The sequence below is a fragment of the Pimephales promelas genome, chromosome 1 (assembly GCF_988280905.1).
Source record: "Pimephales promelas chromosome 1, fPimPro1.hap1.1, whole genome shotgun sequence".
NCBI lineage: Eukaryota > Metazoa > Chordata > Actinopteri > Cypriniformes > Leuciscidae > Pimephales > Pimephales promelas.
The window spans coordinates 14,369,159-14,392,090 of record NC_142769.1 but is presented as its reverse complement, the minus strand read 5'-3'; the positions used below and the strand labels follow the sequence as shown (position 1 = coordinate 14,392,090).

Here is a 22,932-nt window from a genome sequence, read left to right as displayed (position 1 = left end):
TTCATATTATTACATGCAAGCGTGTTTGAGTTATGGACCAAGTTTTCGGACCCCGTTCCAGGGGGCGCTGTCTAGCCCCCCTGCCACGCCCGGGTACCATCTTCAGCCCGGCCCTGATGGCCGCGGGTTCTGACCCGTGTGCTAAGTTTCAAGAGTTTTTGAGCATGTTAAGGGCCCCAAAAGTGCCCGAATAGTCGTATAAATAATAATAATAATAAATATAGCTGCGAGCAGCGATGGCGGGCCCAAGCCGGTGGCACCGCAACCCCGGTTCCTTTAGTTACCTAAAGGCACCCGGGTAGCGGTGCCGAAGGCTTTGGCCCTTTTATGATTAAATGTTAAAACGGCTTGCCATACTCTGTCATTTCGACTAGTCACAATTATGTTACAGATGTCTTAAATGATAATACAAACTATTCAAAATGTAATTACGAATAGACAGAAAGACGTTGTTGATATCTACAATGTTAATTCCGGACAGGCAAACTTAGCTTTTAAATGTTAAAAGGGCTTGCCATACAGGGACGTAGGCTCAGAGAGAGGCTCACCATATTCAAACCAAAATATCTGACTTCCTCTTGGTCCGTGCTAATGACTATGTATTAGAAAGTTGTCCGGCTTGAGGAGTAAAATGTATATACCGATTTTTGTAACTGTAGATAAAACTAACAACCCCACTTTTGTCAAAAGGTGGCGCTATTTAGTCCTTGCACATTGCCCGTTTCTGAAACTTTGCACATGTCTACTGGCTAATAAATGTGATGTATCTGTTGAGTTTCAAGCAATTTCAATTTCAATTTGACTGTTGAAAAGAAGTGCGCCGATTAGATACTCAGGATCGGTATCGGCTCTGACACTGCCATCTTTGACGAGGCTGATTCAAATTCTATATTGTGCATATACTATTCTGTTAGGCACAAAGGCACAAAAACTTTCTAAAGTACCATAAAGTTTTTGTGTACTGTATTATTAGTGTTCTAAAGCTATTATGTGATATAGAAATTAATATTTAAGTCATTAAATTCAAGAACACAAACTTTTCCCTCTCTGCGCCTGTCAGTCATTCTCCATTCAGCATTCAAACAGCACGTCACATTCGGTTACAGTCAATGATGAAACGATCTTCAATGATTCAATGTTAATCCTATTATACTGGATCTTTAAGATAAAGGTCTAAAGGTCTATATTTTCGAATGAAGAAACTTTTTCTTGCTGGACTTTATTGCTGTAACTTAATCGTGTTACTTTCTACCGGGTGTCGGACGCTGTCGGTTAGATCACAACACTAGAGTCAGAGCACTATAATTGTTCTTCACGCACACAGTAACTGAAATTTAAAACCTTTAAAAGAAAAGGCTCAATAAACTATTGCATAGATAGATAATGTATAATACACTGTTCATAAATATGTATTTCCTTTGTGCTTTGAACTTTTCAATACGGACTCAATGCGCTGTAACTTCATGTGGCTTCAAGCACATCATTCTCCGCTCGGGATGCACATAAGTGCTTTGTGCTGCACCGTATTGGAGCCGTAATATCATAATGCAGTGACGTAATGACAGATTATTAATTGCCTTTCAATTATATGTTGCTTTATAGCAGCCATGGCTATATTTTTTTTTATGATTTTTGTTATCTTGTTTTTCATGAATGTATTTTTCAAAAATAAGAGCAATGTGTATTATCTATTATTAATATGGTTTATAATAGCATTTTTGTCATAGATTATGACAAAGTAATCATATGATCCACCAGCGAGGAACCAGCAGAACAGAGTGAACATTCTTTCTGTTTAGTTCAATCCTACTTAATAGGAATTTATTTAAAATGCTCGCTCTACTCCACACCATTAATGTCTTGTGCGGACATCCGTATTTTGACTTTCGGTTTTAAGTAAGCGATTTAAAAGCTCCCAAGTCCCAGCGGAGTCACACGTTGATTAACCGGTGGGAATATACACAATAGGCCTACCTGATATTGAACACAAGAGGGCAGTATAGCACTACGTATGACTCAGATTATTATTTTTTTATGAATTTTACAACAATTCTGGCTGTTTTTGAACGTAAACACAATTCTTAAATGAAAAAAAAGGAAAAATTGGGGAAGTTATAATATTTGTATAATTTAATTTAGAAACAAATGATGTATAATTACATTTTTAGAAGATATGAGGCTTTTAGTGTTTACTTTTTTGACATTACTTTAATCTTTTGCCATAGTTGCACATGTCTATTGGCTAATACATGTGATGTATCTGTTGAGTTTCAAGCAATTTCAAGCATGCTAAGAGTCCCAAAAGCATCAAAAAATAATGTTAAAGTTTGTTTCGTTGCCACGGCAACAGTATCAAAGATATCAAAAATTCATTCACAGGTCTACATCTGCCGTGTATTTACATTATACAGATGAAGTTTAAAGCAAATCGGTTAAAAATAAGAGAGTGATTTCAAAGCATTTTGAAAGTGACACACTTCCTGCTGCCAGTTGGTGGCGCTATAACTTTGACTCACAATAGTCACATCCATGTGATCGGTCTCTTACAGCGAAAACACTGCTGAAGTTTCATCAAGATCAGTTAATGTATGCTGAAGTTATAACACACATCCTGTTTCATGTTTCTCGCCATAATTTCGTTTCCTCGCCACGGCCAAACCGTTCGAGATATAAAAAATCCCTTGGCACCTTTTCATCCTTAATGTCTTGACTTCACACTGATCGAGTTTTGTCGAATTTGGTTCAGTGCTCTAGGAGCATTACTTTAAATTCCATTGCATGTGTTTTAAACACAACCCTAAATAGCCGTCTTCCTGTTGGGCTGGGGTAAAAAGTAAGAGTGTGAAGTAGGCTATATATGAAACGATGAGATCTATATGTGTACCAAGTTTCATATTATTACATGCAAGTGTGTTTGATTTATGGACCAAATTTTCAGACCAAGTTTATTGACCAAGTTAATCTGATTAATAAACTAATTATATAAAACTATTGTCAATTCACTACAATTAAACTAGTTATATGCCTTTACTTATAAAAAATAAAAATAAAAACTTATTTAAAAAATACCAGGCTTGAGAAATGTATTTTCTTTATGCAGGTCATACACACAGCAGTGAAATGGTTAAGCCCCCTCCCCCTGCACACACACACACACACAAACACACACACACACACACAGACAGCCAGCCAGCCAGCCAAAGACACAGAGACATGTAGGCTCAGAGTGGCCATATTCAAACAAAAATATCTGACTTTCTGTGGGTCCTAGCTAATAAGTGTCAATTAGAAAGTTGTCCGGCTCGAGGAGTACAATATACATACCAATTTTTGTAACTCTAGTTAAAACTAACCACCCCACTTTTGTCAAAAGGTGGCGCTACTGAGCCCTCACCACGCCCGTTTCTGCAACTTTGCACATGTCTACTGGCTAATAAATGTGATGTGTCTGTCGAGTTTCATGCAATTTGAAGCATGCTAAGGGTCTCAAAAGCATCATAATTCATAAATAACTTCCATTTGAACTGTCATAAAACTTAGAGCACGAAAGTTGTTTGGCCTGATGTGATCTTTAATTGTACCGAGTTTCATATTAATTCATGCAAGTGTGTTTGATTTATGGACAAATTTTTGAATCCCAGTCCAGGGGGCGCTGTCGAGCCGCCCTGCCACGCCCGGTTACCAGCTTCAGCCCGGCCCTGATGGCCATGGGTTCTGACCCGTGTGCAAAGTTTCAAGAGTTTTAGAGAATGTTAAGGCCCCCGAAAATGCCAGAGAAGTTGCACACAGCAAATAAAGGGTTAAAATTAACCTGACAGGCACCCCTCCTCTCACTCACACAGAGAGACACTGAGAGACTGGCAAAATTCTGAGATTTTCTCTACATTCAAACAAACATATCTGACTTTCTGTGGGTCCTAGCTAATGAGTGTCAATTAGAAAGTTGTTCGGCTCGAGGAGTACAATATACATACTGATTTTTGTAACTGTAGATAAAACTAACAACCCCACTTTTGTCAAAAGGTGGCGCTACTGAGCCCTCACCACACCCGTTTCTGAAACGTTGCACATGTCTACTGGCTAATAAATGTGATGTGTCTGTCGAGTTTCATGCAATTTGAAGCATGCTAAGAGTCTCAAAAGCATCCTAAAAGAATGGTAAAGTTTGATGCGTTGCCACGGCAACAGTTTCAAAGATATCAAGAATCCATTTACAGGTCTTCATCTGCCATGTATTTGCATTATACAGATGAAGTTTGAAGCAAATCGAGTTAAAATTAGAGGGTGATTTCAAAGCATTTTGAAAATGACACACTTCCTGCTGCCAGTTGGTGGCGCTATAACTTTGACTCACAATAGTCACATCCATGTGATCGTCCTCTTACAGCGAACACACTGCTGAAGTTTCATCAAGATCAGTTGATGTGTGCTGAAGTTATGATACACTTCCTGTTTCACTTTTCTCGCCATAATTTTGTTTCCTCGCCACGGCCAAACCGTTCGAGATATCAAAAATCCCCTCGCAAACTTTCATCCTCAATGTCTTGACTTCACGCTGACCGAGTTTCGTCGAATTTGGATCAAAGCTCTAGGAGGAGTATTAAAAATTCCATTGCGAGTGTTTTACGAACAACCCTAAATAGCTGACTTCCTGTTGGGCTGGGGTAAAAAGTAAAAGCACGAGGTATAGATGAAACGATGAGATCAACATGTGTACCGAGTTTCATATTATTACATGCAAGCGTGTTTGATTTATGGACCAAGTGTTCGGACCCCGTTCCAGGGGGCGCTGTCTAGCCCCCCTGCCACGCCCGGGTACCATCTTCAGCCCGGCCCTGATGGCCGCGGGTTCTGACCCGTGTGCAAAGTTTCAAGAGTTTTTGAGCATGTTAAGGGCCCCAAAAGTGCCCGAATAGTCGTATAAATAATAATAATAATAATAATAATAATAATCCTTAGGAAAACAATAGGGCCTTCGCCCTTTCAGGGCTTGGGCCCTAATAATCCTAAGGAAAACAATAGGGCCTTCGCCCTTTCAGGGCTTGGGCCCTAAATATAGCTGCGAGCAGCGATTGCGGGCCCAAGCCGGTGGCACCGTAACCCCGATGCCTTTAGTTACCCAAAGGCACCGGGATGGTGGTACCGCCGGCTTTGGCGCTTTATCGCTGCTCACATCTATATTTATATTTAATATAAAGCCGGTGGCACCGCCACCTTGGTGCCTTTAGGGTTATTCTGTACGACGTGTAAAAACGTAACCCCCGCTTTGACTATCAAAAAGAAGTGTATTGTAGAGCTTGCATCAATGCGGACTCGATGCGCTGTGCGCTGTAACTCCATGTGGCTTTAAGCGCATCATTCTCCACTGGGGATGCGCATAAGCGTTTTGTGCCACACTGTACTGAGCCTTTCATATCATAATGCAGTGACGCAATGACAGATTATTAATTGCCTTTCTTGTTCTGTTCTATCTATTATATGTTGATAATAGATAGGACAGAGCACTAAAAACCTCAAACAAAGCACTAAAAACTTAAGCTGTTTGCTGTGTAGTCGGAGAATGAGCTGTTTGATTTGCACCCTCTTCCTCTTCACTGTCCTCCATAAAAACCAGCTATTCAGGTCCATGTTGTTCTAGAAAGTTTGTATGTTGCTGCCTCAATTAACATCTCTGCTATACATTTAAAAAATGGCTATATCTAAAATAATTTATCTTTTTGATTTTTGTTATCTTGTTTTTCATGAATATTTTACAACAATACAAAGAGCAATGTGTATTTTCCATTAATATAGTTTGTAATGGCTTTTTTTGTCATAGATTATAATCATATATTTTTTGGATTTGTTATTTATCTTTATAATGAAGTTGTCTGTATTAAGTAGATTGTGTTTAACACACACAAGAGTGATTTATTAGTTCAACACATAGTTATAGAAATTCTACTTTATCTAAAAAAAACCCTGCACTTTATACACACACACACACACACACACACACACACACACACACACACACACCACACACACACACACACATAAATACATGTAAATAAAAATCCAAAAAAAAAAAAACATCAAATGTGTTTTTAGTCAGAGTATTATTTTATACAGAAACAAATATATGTAATTCAGATAAGAATGAAGTTAGTGTTTTAAAATCTTAAGGAAAACAAATATATTGAAATATAGCACATGAATTTTAAATTCATTCAACTTCAATTACAAATACAATCTTACTTTTATTTAAAGCAAACTATACATTTAAAAGATGGGGGTTATATGCCTATTTTGTCATTTAAAAATATTGTTATGCAAACTTGTTATGCAAAAAGACAAGGACTTAGAGACAAGGACTTGTAGGAAAAATCGCAGCCAGCCACACACACACACACATAAACACAGACAACAGCCCTCCCCTCCCCACACAGACACACACCCCCACACACACACACAGAGAGAGAGAGAGAGAGAGAGAGAGAGAGAGAGAGAGAGAGAGAGAGAGAATCGCAGGGGAAATAAATCCATTCAAACTACAATATCTGACTTTCTGTTGCTCAGAGCGAATGACTTTAAATTGGAAAGTTGATCGGCTTGACGAGAACAATATACGTGGTAAGTTTTGTAACTGTAGGTAAATTGAGCAAAGTTATAACACACTTTATGTGTCCTTTTTTAGTCATAAAATTCATTTCCTCGCCACGGCCAGACCGTTCGAGATATCAAACATCCGTCCGGAATTGAGCATTCTCAATGTCTTGACTTCATGCACACCGAGTTTGGTTGTGATTGGTAAACACATGCATTGTGATTTGATGTATTTCTCCTAGGACAATTATTCAAACAACCCATAATTCATAATTCATAAATAACTTCCATTTGAACTGTCATAAAACTTAGAGCACGAAAGTTGTTTGGCCTGATGTGATCTTTAATTGTACCGAGTTTCATATTAATTCATGCAAGTGTGTTTGATTTATGGACACATTTTTGAATCCCAGTCCAGGGGGCGCTGTCGAGCCGCCCTGCCACGCCCGGTTACCAGCTTCAGCCCGGCCCTGATGGCCATGGGTTCTGACCCGTGTGCAAAGTTTCAAGAGTTTTAGAGGATGTTAAGGCCCCCGAAAATGCCAGAGAAGTTGCACACAGCAAATAAAGGGTTAAAATTAACCTGACAGGCGCCCCTCCTCTCACTCACACAGAGAGACACTGAGAGACTGGCAAAATTCTGAGATTTTCTCTACATTCAAACAAAGATATCTGACTTTCTGTGGGTCCTAGCTAATGAGTGTCAATTAGAAAGTTGTCCGGCTCGAGGAGTACAATATACATACTGATTTTTGTAACTGTAGATAAAACTAACAACCCCACTTTTGTCAAAAGGTGGCGCTACTGAGCCCTCACCACACCCGTTTCTGAAACGTTGCACATGTCTACTGGCTAATAAATGTGATGTGTCTGTCGAGTTTCATGCAATTTGAAGCATGCTAAGAGTCTCAAAAGCATCCTAAAAGAATGGTAAAGTTTGATGCGTTGCCACGGCAACAGTTTCAAAGATATCAAGAATCCATTTACAGGTCTTCATCTGCCATGTATTTGCATTATACAGATGAAGTTTGAAGCAAATCGAGTTAAAATTAGAGGGTGATTTCAAAGCATTTTGAAAATGACACACTTCCTGCTGCCAGTTGGTGGCGCTATAACTTTGACTCACAATAGTCACATCCATGTGATCGTCCTCTTACAGCGAACACACTGCTGAAGTTTCATCAAGATCGGTTGATGTATGCTGAAGTTATGATACACTTCCTGTTTCACGTTTCTCGCCATAATTTTGTTTCCTCGCCACGGCCAAACCGTTCGAGATATCAAAAATCCCCTCGCAAACTTTCATCCTCAATGTCTTGACTTCACGCTGACCGAGTTTCGTCGAATTTGGATCAAAGCTCTAGGAGGAGTATTAAAAATTCCATTGCGAGTGTTTTACAAACAACCCTAAATAGCCGACTTCCTGTTGGGCTGGGGTAAAAAGTAAAAGCACGAGGTATAGATGAAACGATGAGATCAAAATGTGTACCGAGTTTCATATTATTACATGCAAGCGTGTTTGATTTATGGACCAAGTGTTCGGACCCTGTTCCAGGGGGCGCTGTCTAGCCCCCCTGCCACGCCCGGGTACCATCTTCAGCCTGGCCCTGATGGCCGCGGGTTCTGACCCGTGTGCAAAGTTTCAAGAGTTTTTGAGCATGTTAAGGGCCCCAAAAGTGCCCGAATAGTCGTATAAATAATAATAATAATAATAATAATAATAAATATAGCTGCGAGCAGCGATGGCGGGCCCAAGCCGGTGGCACCGCAACCCCGGTTCCTTTAGTTACCTAAAGGCACCGGGGTGGCGGTGTCGCAGGCTTTAGCCCTTTCATGATTAAATGAAATGTTAAAACAGCTTGCCATACTCTATCTGTCGTTTCGACTAGTCACAATTACATTACAGATATCTTAAATGATAATACAAACTATTCAAAATGTAATTAAGACTAGTCACTTTTGTCAAAAGGTGGGGTGTTGATATCTACAATGTTAATTCCGGATAGGCAAACTTAGCTTTTAAATGTTAAAAGGGCTTGCCATATAGGGACGTACAGTAGGCTCAGAGAGAGGCTCACCATATTCAAACCAAAATATCTGACTTCCTCTTGATCCAAACTAATGACTATGAATTAGAAAGTTGTCCGGCTTGAGGAGTAAAATGTATATACCGATTTTTGTAACTGTAGATAAAACTAACAACGCCACTTTTGTCAAAAGGTGGCGCTATTTAGTCCCTGCACCATGCCCGTTTCTGAAACTTTGCACATGTCTACTGGCTAATAAATGTGATGTGTCTGTTGATTTTCATGCAATTTCAAGCATGCTAAGAGTCTCAAAAGCATCCTAAAATAATTTCAAAGTTTGATGTGTTGCCACGGCAACAGTATCAGATATATCAAGAATCCATTCTCAGGTCTTCATCTGCCATGTATTTACATTATACAGATGAAGTTTGAAGCAAATCGGGTCAAAATAAAAGGATGATTTTAAAGCATTTGGAAAGTGACACACTTCCTGCTGCCAGTTGGTGGCGCTATAACTTTGACTCACAATAGTCACATCCATGTGATCGGCCTCTTACAGCGAACACACTGCTGAAGTTTCATCAAGATCAGTTAATGTATGCTGAAGTTATAACACACTTCCTGTGTCACGTTTCTCGCCATAATTTTATTTCCTCGCCACGGCCAAACCGTTCGAGATATCAAAAATCCCCTCGCAAAATTTCATCCTCAGTTTCTTGACTTCATGCTGACCGAGTTTCGTGCTGTGTGTTTGAATTCTCTAGGAGGAGTATTGCAAATTCCATTGTGTTTGTTTTATGAACAACCCTAAATAACCGACTTCATGTCTAGCTGGGGTAAAAGTAAGAGTGTGAGGTATATATGAAACGATGACATCAACATGTGTACCGAGTTTCATATTATTACATGCAAGCGTGTTTGATTTATGGACCAAGTTTTTGGACCCCGTTCCAGGGGGCGCTGTCGAGCCGCCCTGCCACGCCCAGGTACCATCTTCAGCCCGGGCCTGATGGCTGTGGGATCTGACCTGTATGCAAAGTTTCAAGAGTTTTCAAACCCGTTAAGGGCCCCAAAAGCCGCTAAGAGTCTCAAAATCATCAAAAAAAAGAATTTTAAAGTTTGATGCATTGCCACGGCAACAGTATCAAAGATATCAAGAATCCATTCACAGGTCTTCATCTGCTATGTATTTACATTATACAGATGAAGTTTGAGGCAAATCGGGTCAAAATAAAAGGGTGAGTTCAAAGCATTTTGAAAGTGACACACTTCCTGCTACCAGTTGGTGGCGCTATAACTTTGACTCACAATAGTCACATCCATGTGATCGTCCTCTTACAGCGAACAAACTGCTGAAGTTTCATCAAGATCAGTTAATGTATGCTGAAGTTATGACACACTTCCTGTTTCACGTTTCTCGCCATAATTTCGTTTCCTCGCCACGGCCAAACCGTTCGAGATATCAAAAATCCCCTCGCAAACTTTCATCCTCAATGCCTTGACTTCATGCTGACCGAGTTTCGTGCCGTGTGTTTGAATTCTCTAGGAGGAGTATTGCAAATTCCATTGCGAGTGTTTTATGAACAACCCTAAATAACCGACTTCCTGTTGGGCTGGGGTAAAAAGTAATAGTATGAGGTATATATGAACGATGAGATCTATATGTGCACCGAGTTTCATATTATTACATGCAAGCATGTTTGATTTATGGACCAAGTTTTCGGACTCCGTTCCAGGGGGCGCTGTCTAGCCCCCCTGCCACGCCCGGGTACCATCTTCAGCCCGGCCCTGATGGCCGCGGTTTCTGACCCGTGTGCAAAGTTTCAAGAGTTTTTGAGCATGTTAAGGGCCCCAAAAGTGCCCGAATAGTCGTATAAATAATAATAATAATAATAATAATAATAATAATCCTAAGGAAAACAATAGGGCCTTCGCCCTTTCAGGGCTTGGGCCCTAATAATCCTAAGGAAAACAATAGGGCCTTCGCCCTTTCAGGGCTTGGGCCCTAATAATAATAATCCTAAGGAAAACAATAGGGCCTTCGCCCTTTCAGGGCTTGGGCCCTAATAATAAAATATAGCTGCGAGCAGCGATGGCGGGCCCAAGCCGGTGGCACCGCAACCCCGGTTCCTTTAGTTACCTAAAGGCACCCGGGTGGCGGTGCCGAAGGCTTTGGCCCTTTCATGATTAAATGTTAAAACGGCTTGCCATACTCTGTCATTTCGACTAGTCAAAATTATGTTACAGATATCTTAAATGATAATACAAACTATCCAAAATGTAATTACGACTAGACAGAAAGACGTTGTTGATATCTACAATGTTAATTCCAGTTAGGCAAACTTAGCTTTTAAATGTTAAAAGGGCTTGCCATACAGGGACGTAGGCTCAGAGAGAGGCTCACCATATTCAAACCAAAATATCGGACTTCCTCTTGGTCCGAGCTAATGACTATGTATAGAAAGTTGTCCGGCTTGAGGAGTAAAATGTATATACCGATTTTTGTAACTGTAGATAAAACTAACAACCCCACTTTTGTCAAAAGGTGGCGCTATTTAGTCCTTGCACCATGCCCGTTTCTGAAACTTTGCACGTCTACTGGCTAATAAATGTGATGTATCTGTTGAGTTTCAAGCAATTTCAATTTCAATTTGACTGTTGAAAAGAAGTGTGCCGGTTAGATACTCAGGATCGGTATCGGCTCTGACACTGCCATCTTTGACGAGGCTGATTCAAATTCTATATTGTGCATATACTATTCTATGTAAGGCACAAAGGCACAAAAACTTTCTAAAGTACCATTAAGTTTTTGTGTACTGTATTATAAGTGTTCTGAAGCTATTATGTGATATAGAAATTAATATTTAAGTCATTAAATTCAAGAACACGTAAACTTTTCCCTCTCTGCGCCTGTCAGTCATTCTCCATTCAGCATTCAAACAGCACGTCGCATTCGATTACAGTCAATAATGAAACGATCTTCAAGATTATTCAATGTTAATCCTATTATACTGGGTCTTTAAGATAAAGGTCTAAAGGTCTATATTTTCGAATGAAGAAACTTTTTCTTGCTGGACTTTATTACTGTAACTTAATCGTGTTACTTTCTACCGGGTGTCAGACGCTGTCGGTTAGATCACAACACTAGAGTCAGAGCACTATAATTGTTCTTCACGCACACAGTAACTGAAATTTAAAACCTTTAAAAGAAAAGGCTCAATAAACTATTGCATAGATAGATAATGTATAATACACTGTTCATAAATATGTATTTCCTTTGTGCTTTGAACTTTTCAATACGGACTCAATGCGCTGTAACTTCATGTGGCTTCAAGCACATCATTCTCCGCTCGGGATGCACATAAGTGCTTTGTGCTGCACCGTATTAGAGCCGTAATATCATAATGCAGTGACGTAATGACAGATTATTAATTGCCTTTCAATTATATGTTGCTGCGTCATTAAACATCTGTCCTATGCATTTCAAACATTTATAGCAGCCATGGCTATATCTTTTTATGATTTTTGTTATCTTGTTTTTCATGAATGTATTTTTTAAAAATAAGAGCAATGTGTATTATCTATTATTAATATAGTTTATAATAGCATTTTTGTCATAGATTATGACAAAGTAATCATATGATCCACCAGCGAGGAACCAGCAGAACAGAGTGAACATTCTTTCTGTGTAGTTCAATCCTACTTAATAGGAATTTATTTAAAATGCTCGCTCTACTCCACACCATTAATGTCTTGTGCGGACATCCGTATTTTGACTTTCGGTTTTAAGTAAGCGATTTAAAAGCTCCCAAGTCCCAGCGGAGTCACACGTTGATTAACCGGTGGGAATACACAATAGGCCTACCTGATATTGAACACAAGAGGGCAGTATAGCACTACGTATGACTCAGATTATTATTTTTTTCTGAATTTTACAACAATTCTGGCTGTTTTTGAACGTAAACATAATTCTTAAATGAAAAAAAGGAAAAATTGGGGAAGTTATAATATTTGTATAATTTAATTTAGAAACAAATGATGTATAATTACATTTTTAGAAGATATGAGGCTTTTAGTGTTTACTTTTTTGACATTACTTTAATCTTTTGCCATAGTTGCACATGTCTACTGGCTAATAAATGTGATGTATCTGTTGAGTTTCAAGCAATTTCAAGCATGCTAAGAGTCCCAAAAGCATCAAAAAAGAATGTTAAAGTTTGTTTCTTTGCCACGGCAACAGTATCAAAGATATCAAAAATTCATTCACAGGTCTACATCTGCCGTGTATTTACATTATACAGATGAAGTTTGAAGCAAATCGGTTAAAAATAAGAGAGTGATTTCAAAGCATTTTGAAAGTGACACACTTCCTGCTGCCAGTTGTTGGCGCTATAACTTTGACTCACAATAGTCACATCCATGTGATCGGTCTCTTACAGCGAAAACACTGCTGAAGTTTCATCAAGATCAGTTAATGTATGCTGAAGTTATAACACACATCCTGTTTCATGTTTCTCGCCATAATTTCGTTTCCTCGCCACGGCCAAACCGTTCGAGATATCAAAAATCCCGTGGCACTTTTTCATCCTTAATGTCTTGACTTCACGCTGATCGAGTTTCGGCGAATTTGGTTTAGTGCTCTAGGAGCAATAATTTAAATTCCATTGCATGTGTTTTAAACACAACCCTAAATAGCCAACTTCCTGTTGGGCTGGGGTAAAAAGTAAGAGTGTGAAGTATATATGAAACGATGAGATCTATATGTGTACCAAGTTTCATATTATTACATGCAAGTGTGTTTGATTTATGGACCAAATTTTCAGACCAAGTTTATTGACCAAGTTAATCTGATTAATAAACTAATTATATAAAACTATTGTCAATTCACTACAATTAAACTGGTTATATGCCTTTACTTATAAAAAATAAAAATAAAAACTTAATTAAAAAATACCAGGCTTGAGAAATGTATTTTCTTTATGCAGGTCATACACACAGCAGTGAAATGGTTAAGCCCCCTCCCCCTGCACACACACACACACACACAGACAGCCAGCCAGCCAGCCAAAGACACAGAGACACAGAGACATGTAGGCTCAGAGTGGCCATATTCAAACAAAAATATCTGACTTTCTGTGGGTCCTAGCTAATAAGTGTCAATTAGAAAGTTGTCCGGCTCGAGGAGTACAATATACATACCAATTTTTGTAACTCTAGTTAAAACTAACCACCCCACTTTTGTCAAAAGGTGGCGCTACTGAGCCCTCACCACGCCCGTTTCTGCAACTTTGCACATGTCTACTGGCTAATAAATGTTATGTGTCTGTCGAGTTTCATGCAATTTGAAGCATGCTAAGGGTCTCAAAAGCATCCTAAAAGCATCCTAAAAGAAGGGTAAAGTTTGATGCGTTGCCACGGCAACAGTATCAAAGATATCAAGAATCCATTCACAGGTCTACATCTGCCGTATGTTTACATTATACATATGAAGTTTGAAGCAAATCGGGTAAAAATAAAAGGGTGATTTCAAAGCATTTTGAAAGTGACACACTTCCTGCTGCCAGTTGGTGGCGCTATAACTTTTACTCACAATAGTCACATCCATGTGATCGTCCTCTTACAGCGAGCACACTGCTGAAGTTTCATCAAGATCAGTTAATGTATGCTGAAGTTATAACACACTTCCTGTTTCACGTTTCTCGCCATGATTTCGTTTCCTCGCCACGGACAAACCGTTCGAGATATCAAAAATCCCCTCGCAAACTTTCATCCTCAATGTCTTGACTTCACGCTGACCGAGTTTCGTCGAATGTGGATCAAAGCTCTAGGAGGAGTATTTCAAATACCATTGCGAGCGTTTTACAAACAAACCTCAATAGCCGACTTCCTGTTGGGCTGGGGTAAAAAGTAAGAGCGCGAGGTATAGATGAAACGATGAGATCAACATGTGTACCGAGTTTCATATTATTACATGCAAGCGTGTTTGAGTTATGGACCGAGTGTTTGGACCCCGTTCCAGGGGGCGCTGACGAGCCCCCCTGCCACGCCCGGGTACCAGCTTCAGCCCGGCTCTGATGGCCGCGGGTTCTGACCCGTGTGCAAAGTTTCAAGAGTTTTCGAGCACGTTAAGGGCCCCAAAAGTGCCCAAAAGGTAGCAAAATAATAATAAATATAGCTGCGAGCAGCGATGGCGGGCCCAAGCCGGTGGCACCGCAACCCCGGTTCCTTTAGTTACCTATATGCACCCGGGTGGCGGTGCCGAAGGCTTTGGCCCTTTTATGATTAAATGTTAAAACGGCTTGCCATACTCTGTCATTTCGACTAGTCACAATTATGTTACAGATATCTTAAATGATAATACAAACTATCCAAAATGTAATTACGAATAGACAGAAAGACGTTGTTGATATCTACAATGTTAATTCCGGACAGGCAAACTTAGCTTTTAAATGTTAAAAGGGCTTGCCATACAGGGACGTAGGCTCAGAGAGAGGCTCACCATATTCAAACCAAAATATCTGACTTCCTCTTGGTCCGAGCTAATGACTATGTATTAGAAAGTTGTCCGGCTTGAGGAGTACAATGTATATAGCGATTTTTGTAACTGTAGATAAAACTAACAACCCCACTTTTGTCAAAAGGTGGCGCTATTTAGTCCTTGCACTATGCCCGTTTCTGAAACTTTGCACATGTCTACTGGCTAATAAATGTGATGTATCTGTTGAGTTTCAAGCAATTTCAATTTCAAATTTGAATGTTGAAAAGAAGTGCGCCGATTAGATACTCAGGGTCGGTATCGGCTCTGACACTGCCATCTTTGACGAGGCTGATTCAAATTCTATATTGTGCATATATACTATTCTATGTTAGGCACAAAGGCACAAAAACTTTCTAAAGTACCATAACGTTTTTGTGTACTGCATTATTAGTGTTCTGAAGCTATTATGTGATATAGAAATTAATATTTAAGTCATTAAATTCAAGAACACAAACTTTCCCCCTTTCTGCGCCTGTCAGTCATTCTCCATTCAGCATTCAAACAGCACGTCACATTCGGTTACAGTCAATGATGAAACGATCTTCAAGATGATTGAATGTTAATCCTATTATACTGGATCTTTAAGATAAAGGTCTAAAGGTCTATATTTTCGAATGAAGAAACTTTTTCTTGCTGGACTTTATTGCTGTAACTTAACCGTGTTACTTTCTACCGGGTGTCGGACGCTGTCGGTTAGATCACAACACTAGAGTCAGAGCACTATAATTGTTCTTCACGCACACAGTAACTGAAATTTAAAACCTTTAAAAGAAAAGGCTCAATAAACTATTGCATAGATAGATAATGTATAATACACTGTTCATAAATATGTATTTCCTTTGTGCTTTGAACTTTTCAATACGGACTCACTGCGCTGTAACTTCATGTGGCTTCAAGCACATCATTCTCCGCTCGGGATGCACATAAGTGCTTTGTGCTGCACCGTATTGGAGCCGTAATATCATAATGCAGTGACGTAATGACAGATTATTAATTGCCTTTCAATTATATGTTGCTGCGTCATTAAACATCTGTCCTATGCATTTCAAACATTTATAGCAGCCATGGCTATATTTTTTTATGATTTTTGTTATCTTGTTTTTCATGAATGTATTTTTCAAAAATAAGAGCAATGTGTATTATCTATTATTAATATGGTTTATAATAGCATTTTTGTCATAGATTATGACAAAGTAATCATATGATCCACCAGCGAGGAACCAGCAGAACAGAGTGAACATTCTTTCTGTTTAGTTCAATCCTACTTAATAGGAATTTATTTAAAATGCTCGCTCTACTCCACACCATTAATGTCTTGTGCGGACATCCGTATTTCGACTTTCGGTTTTAAGTAAGCGATTTAAAAGCTCCCAAGTCCCAGCGGAGTCACACGTTGATTAACCGGTGGGAATATACACAATAGGCCTACCTGATATTGAACACAAGAGGGCAGTATAGCACTACGTATGACTCAGATTATTATTTTTTTATGAATTTTACAACAATTCTGGCTGTTTTTGAACGTAAACATAATTCTTAAATGAAAAAAAGGAAAAATTGGGGAAGTTATAATATTTGTATAATTTAATTTAGAAACAAATGATGTATAATTACATTTTTAGAAGATATGAGGCTTTTAGTGTTTACTTTTTTGACATTACTTTAATCTTTTGCCATAGTTGCACATGTCTACTGGCTAATAAATGTGATGTATCTGTTGAGTTTCAAGCAATTTCAAGCATGCTAAGAGTCCCAAAAGCATCAAAAAAGAATGTTAAAGTTTGATTCGTTGCCACGGCAACAGTATCAAAGATATCAAGAATTCATTCACAGGTCTACATCTGCCGTGTATTTACATTATACAGATGAAGTTTGAAGCAAATCGGTTAAAAATAAGAGAGTGGTTTCAAAGCATTTTGAAAGTGACACACTTCCTGCTGCCAGTTGGTGGCGCTATAATTTTGACTCACAATAGTCACATCCATGTGATCGGTCTCTTACAGTGAAAACACTGCTGAAGTTTCATCAAGATCAGTTAATGTATGCTATAGTTATAACACACATCCTGTTTCATGTTTCTCGCCATAATTTCGTTTCCTCGCCACGGCCAAACCGTTCGAGATATAAAAAATCCCTTGGCACCTTTTCATCCTTAATGTCTTGACTTCACGCTGGTTCAGTGCTCTAGGAGCAATACTTTAAATTCCATTGCATGTGTTTTAAACACAACCCTAAATAGCCGTCTTCCTGTTGGGCTGGGGTAAAAAGTAAGAGTGTGAAGTAGGCTATATATGAAACGATGAGATCTATATGTGTACCAAGTTTCATATTATTACATGCAAGTGTGTTTGATTTATGGACCAAATTTTCAGACCAAGTTTATTGACCAAGTTAATCTGATTAATAAACTAATTATATAAAACTATTGTCAATGCACTACAATTAAACTAGTTATATGTCTTTACTTATAAAAAATAAAAATAAAAACTTATTTAAAAAATACCAGGCTTGAGAAATGTATTTTCTTTATGCAGGTCATACACACAGCAGTGAAATGGTTAAGCCCCCTCCCCCTGCACACACACACACACACAGGCACACACACACACACACACACACAGACAGCCAAAGACAGCTAAAGACACAGAGACATGTAGGCTCAGAGTGACCATATTCAAACAAAAATATCTGAGTTTCTGTGGGTCCTAGCTAATAAGTGTAAATTAGAAAGTTGTCCGGCTCGAGGAGTACAATATACATACCAATTTTTGTAACTCTAGTTAAAACTAACAACCCCACTTTTGTCAAAAGGTGGCGCTACTGAGCCCTCACCACGCCCGTTTCTGAAACTTTGCACATGTCTACTGGCTAATAAATGTGATGTGTCTGTCGAGTTTCATGCATTTTGAAGCATGCTAAGGGTCTCAAAAGCATCCTAAAAGCATCCTAAAAGAAGGGTAAAGTTTGATGCGTCGCCACGGCAACAGTTTCAAAGATATCAAGAATCCATTCACAGGTCTACATCTGCCGTATGTTTACATTATACATATGAAGTTTGAAGCAAATCGGGTAAAAATAAAAGGGTGATATCAAAGCATTTTGAAAGTGACACACTTCCTGCTGCCAGTTGGTGGCGCTATAACTTTGACTCACAATAGTCACATCCATGTGATCGTCCTCTTACAGCGAACACACTGCTGAAGTTTCATCAAGATCAGTTAATGTATGCTGAAGTTATAACTAGGGATGTGAATTTCTGCCAAAAATGGCATTCGAAAATCGAGGAGCAAAGGTCGATTATCGTTCGAAAATCGAAAAAAAAAAAAAAAAAAAACGCACACTCACAATGACAGAAAGGGAGGCTAATTCCATCTTTGGCGATTTATTAATTGAACAAGTGACATGTTTTCGTCATTTTTTAACACAGAAGATTAATTGGAAGAAGAAAAAACTAAAAGCACAATAAACGATTTTGCATCGACAAACCAGATGCTCGTTAGATCAAAAAAATAATATCATGCAATAATGTTTTTATGCGAACCTGTAACTGGCAACAGCCTATACTTTTTAAACAAATTCGTTTCGATGAAGATAAACTATGCATAGCATAACGCTTATGTCATATTCTTGTTCAGAAAAATTAGCATGTCAACATGTTCTGGGAGGAGACGCGAGCGCAACCTGTTGACGATTAGTCCAGCCGCGGAGAACACCCGCTCGGATGGCACAGATGTCGCAGGCACACTCAAGTAGGACATTGCTAACTTTGCCAGGCGGGGATATTTCTTCACGTTGGCCTTCCACCATGTTATGGGATCAGCGTTCATTGGTGGGCATATGTCTTGGCAGTATTGCAAGAGTTCGGTTGTCGCTGTTGCTGTCTGCTCGATGTTATCCTCGCCAAACAAGACCGCAATCGCTGCAGCAGAGAGGGCGTCATTTCGTGGATTTTTAGCCGCCGGTGGTTCAGTAGGCATTTCTCCCGATTCCTCTGCGCCTTCCGTGTCTCCATCGCTATCAATGCTGGACAGGAGATCGCTAACTTTGGCCTGCACAGCGCCTCTTACAGAATCTGTTGCATGTCGCATGTGCTTGTGCCTTGGGTCTAGGAATGATGCGATGTATGCAACCTTTCGCGCGTTGCTGACTTCTGCAGGCCCGAGTCTCCTTTCCAGTGAGACAGACACTGTGCTTTTGAATTCCTTGACTTTGGCGTTCTCCCCTGGGATTTCTTTGAGATGCTTGGACAGTAAAGTTACGGTCACCGGGTACACCATGGAGATGGACACGTCATATTCTCCACACAACGCAGTGGTGGCACATTTTAGCGAGTGCAACACAGGTAAGACTTCCTCCATTACAGTCCAACTATCATCTGTCAATTCCAGGGTGCGTGCATCTGATAGTTTAGTGACACTCCTGTCTGACAAGGCAGCACACACGGCCCAACGCTGCTCCAATAAGCGCTCGAACATTTCATATACAGAATTCCACCTGGTTTTACAGGATTGCACTAACTTATGCTCAGGCAAATTCTGGAGTTGTTGCTTTTGCTTAAGTGCGTGTGTTGCAACTGTGCTGTGATGGAAATGGGACACTAGGCGATTAGCAGCTCCAATGATGTGTTTTATGTTCGGTAGTTTGAAACCGTCGTTTATTGCAAGTTGAAGCGTGTGTGCGAAACAGGGCTGTGAGTCCCATTCAAGTTGATCGCTAGCGTTTGCCAAAACCATGTTTTTGGCATTGTCATGCACGCAGGCTGTGACCTTTCCAGTTAGCCCCCACTGGTCTGTAGCATTAGAAAGAACAAGTGCCAGATTTTCAGCCGTGTGTCGCTCTGGCATGGCTTTGGTCTGCAGAACGGCACTCTGCATCTCCCAGTTATGCATGTAATGGCAAGTGATCGTAACATATGATTCAGTTGTCAGTGCCGTCCACGAATCCGTGGTCAATGACACTGTACGTACACTCGCTAAACGGGCGCGCAGATCAGTTGTGCTTTCACCATGCATTTTTTCTACTCTGGTGGTGATTGTCTTTCTTGTTGGAATGGTGTATTCAGGCTCAATAAATTTAATTAGCTCCCGGAAACCTTCTCCTTCAACAAAGCTGACGGGGAGCATATCCTTAGCTATCATCTTAGTAATTAGCATAGTGATCTGCTCACTGCGCCTAGCATCCAACTTACGTCCCAAGAAACTAGCCATTGACTGCTGGGTGCTGCCAGTGCCTGAGGAGGATGAAGCTGCCGGGTGCTTTGATCTCAGGTGGCTATGCATCGTCGTTGTAGACTGGTGGTATGCCAGCTTTGCTTGGCATAATTTACACTCAACTTTATCATTGCTAATTTTTTTAAACGAGGTCCACACGGAGCTTTTTGGTTGTTGCATGGTTGGTCGCAGAGTTAACGGCCACGAGGTTTCGACAGTGCTCTTCTTCTGTTGTTTGTTTACACTATGTTCAAAATGCTGGTATCCTAGATCGCGCAGTAGGGGGTTTCATGCATGTTAGTGACACCTTGTGTCCCTAATAGGAAAATACTATGGGGGTACTAGCTTCAGCCCGGCTCTGATGGCCGCGGGTTCTGACCCGTGTGCAAAGTTTCAAGAGTTTTTGAGCATGTTAAGGGCCCCAAAAATGCCCAAAAGGTAGCAGAAAAATAATAAAGAAGAAGAATAATAAATAATCCCAAGGAAAACAATAGGGCCTTCGCCCTTTCAGGGCTTGGGCCCTAATTATAATAATAATAGTAAAGAAAAATAATCCCAAGGAAAACAATAGGGCCTTCGCCCTTTCAGGGCTTGGGCCCTAAATATAGCTGCGAGCAGCGATTGCGGGCCCAAGCCGGTGGCAACGCAACCCCGGTGCCTTTAGTTACCTAAACCCCACTTTTGTCAAACCCCGAGTTGCTTCAAACGGCACTGGGGTGGCGGTACCGCCAGCTTTGGCCCTTCATCGCTGCTCGCAGCTATATATATATATAAAGCCGGTGGCACCGCCACCTTGGTGCCTTTAGGGTTATTCTGCATGACGTGCAAAAATGTAGCCCCCGCTTTGACTGAGAATGAGGTTAGTGTTTTAAAATTTTTAGGAAAACAAATACATTGAAATATAGCACATGAATTTTAAACTCTTTCAGCTTCAATTACAAATACAATCTTACTTTTATTTAAAGAAAACTATACATTTAAAAGATGGGGGTTATATGCATATTTTGTCATTTAAAAAATACAAAATTGTTATGCTAACAGACAAGGACTTAGAGACAAGGACTTGCAGGAAAAATCACAGCCAACCACACACACACACACACACACACACATATAAACACAGACAACAGCCCTCCCCTCCCCACACACGCACACGCACACACACACACACACACACACACACACACACACACACACACACACACACACACACACACACACACACACACACACACACACACACACACACACACAAAGACACCAGCAACCCCCCCCCTCCCCACACAGACACTGATAGAGACAAGATACACATCCAAAACTACAATATCTGACTTTCTTTTGGTCTGAGCTTCTTACTGTTAATTAGAAAGTTGATCGGCTTGACAAGAACAATATACTTGGCAAGTTTTGTAACTGTAGGTAAAACGAGCAAAGTTATAACACATTTTATGTGTCCTTTTTCAGTCATAAAATTCATTTCCTCGCCACGGCCAAACCGTTCGGGAAATCAAACATCCGTCCGGAATTGAGCATCCTCAATGTCTTGACTTCATGCACACCGAGTATGGTGGTGATTGGTAAACACATGCGTTGTAATTTGATGTATTTCTCCTAGGAGATTTATTCAAACCCATAATTCAAGTCAAGGGGCAAGTCAAGTCAAGTCACAGGCTATGTCAAGTCAAGTCAAGTCTTGTAGTAGGTTAAGTCAAGTGCAAGTCAAGTCACCTTATTATTTTAATTTTACATGCAGAATCTGATCTTCATAAAATGAAAAGACAAGATAAGTATTTGCCAGTAAATTACAATAATTTGCATTGTAAATACTCATGTTCAGTAAAATACACCATGGAATCAAACAAAATTGTAACTTCATAAAATTATTTATTTTTCACTTCTGCCAACAGTGTGTTTGAAATGTTTTAAATTTTCAACATTGAGTCCATAAAACAAATAACAGCTTAACATCCTACAGACTCTCTGAACACCTTCCTCTCTCTCAAACACAGTTTACAAACAATATTAAACTTTGTTACATTTCTCCTCTCTCTCTCTCTCTCTCTCTCTCTCTCTCTCTCTCTCTCTCTCTCTCTCACACACAGTGGCGGTTCTAGACCATTTCAACTGGGGGGGCCAAGCTGGGGCCAGTTGTACTGTTAGAGGGGCCAGTTACATTTAGACCATATCATTTTCTGCACTGCACTGAAGGCATAAATAAGCAAAATACCATGTTTATAATTATCCAACAATTTGCATTTCCATTATATTTTTACATTTGCATTACATATATCAGTCTGTATTTGAATTTCCATTTTATTTTTTTACATTCAATATACAGTATGTATATATATATATATATACTCTATATATATATATATATATCATTTTTACAAATTAATCTACGATTTTTGTGGGTTTTTTTTTTTTTTTGCAAAAAGATCAGCAAATTATCCTCTAAACTGGCCTTTTTAGGGGGCTTTCCTCTCAGGGTGAATGAGCTTTTTTATAATTGTTTTTTTCCTGACATCTTTGAAAGACAGAAGCAATAATTAATGCATCCTTGGCCAGGATA

At 39.6% G+C, this 22,932-nt stretch overlaps 1 protein-coding gene across 1 annotated transcript; it reads right to left on the bottom strand.

The window, feature by feature from the left end:
• Positions 1–18,764: 18,764 nt before the first annotated feature.
• On the bottom strand, positions 18,765–20,429 carry LOC148998378 (E3 SUMO-protein ligase ZBED1-like). Its single transcript, XM_089128481.1, has one exon. It carries the CDS (start codon positions 20,427–20,429, stop codon positions 18,765–18,767), a length of 1,665 nt encoding a protein of 554 aa, XP_088984607.1.
• Between the last annotated feature and the right edge of the window lie 2,503 nt (positions 20,430–22,932).

Coding starts and splice junctions, on each gene's coding strand:
- LOC148998378 (XM_089128481.1), bottom strand. CDS start 20,429: ATGCATAGCCACCTGAGATCAAAGCACCCGGCAGCTTCATCCTCCTCA.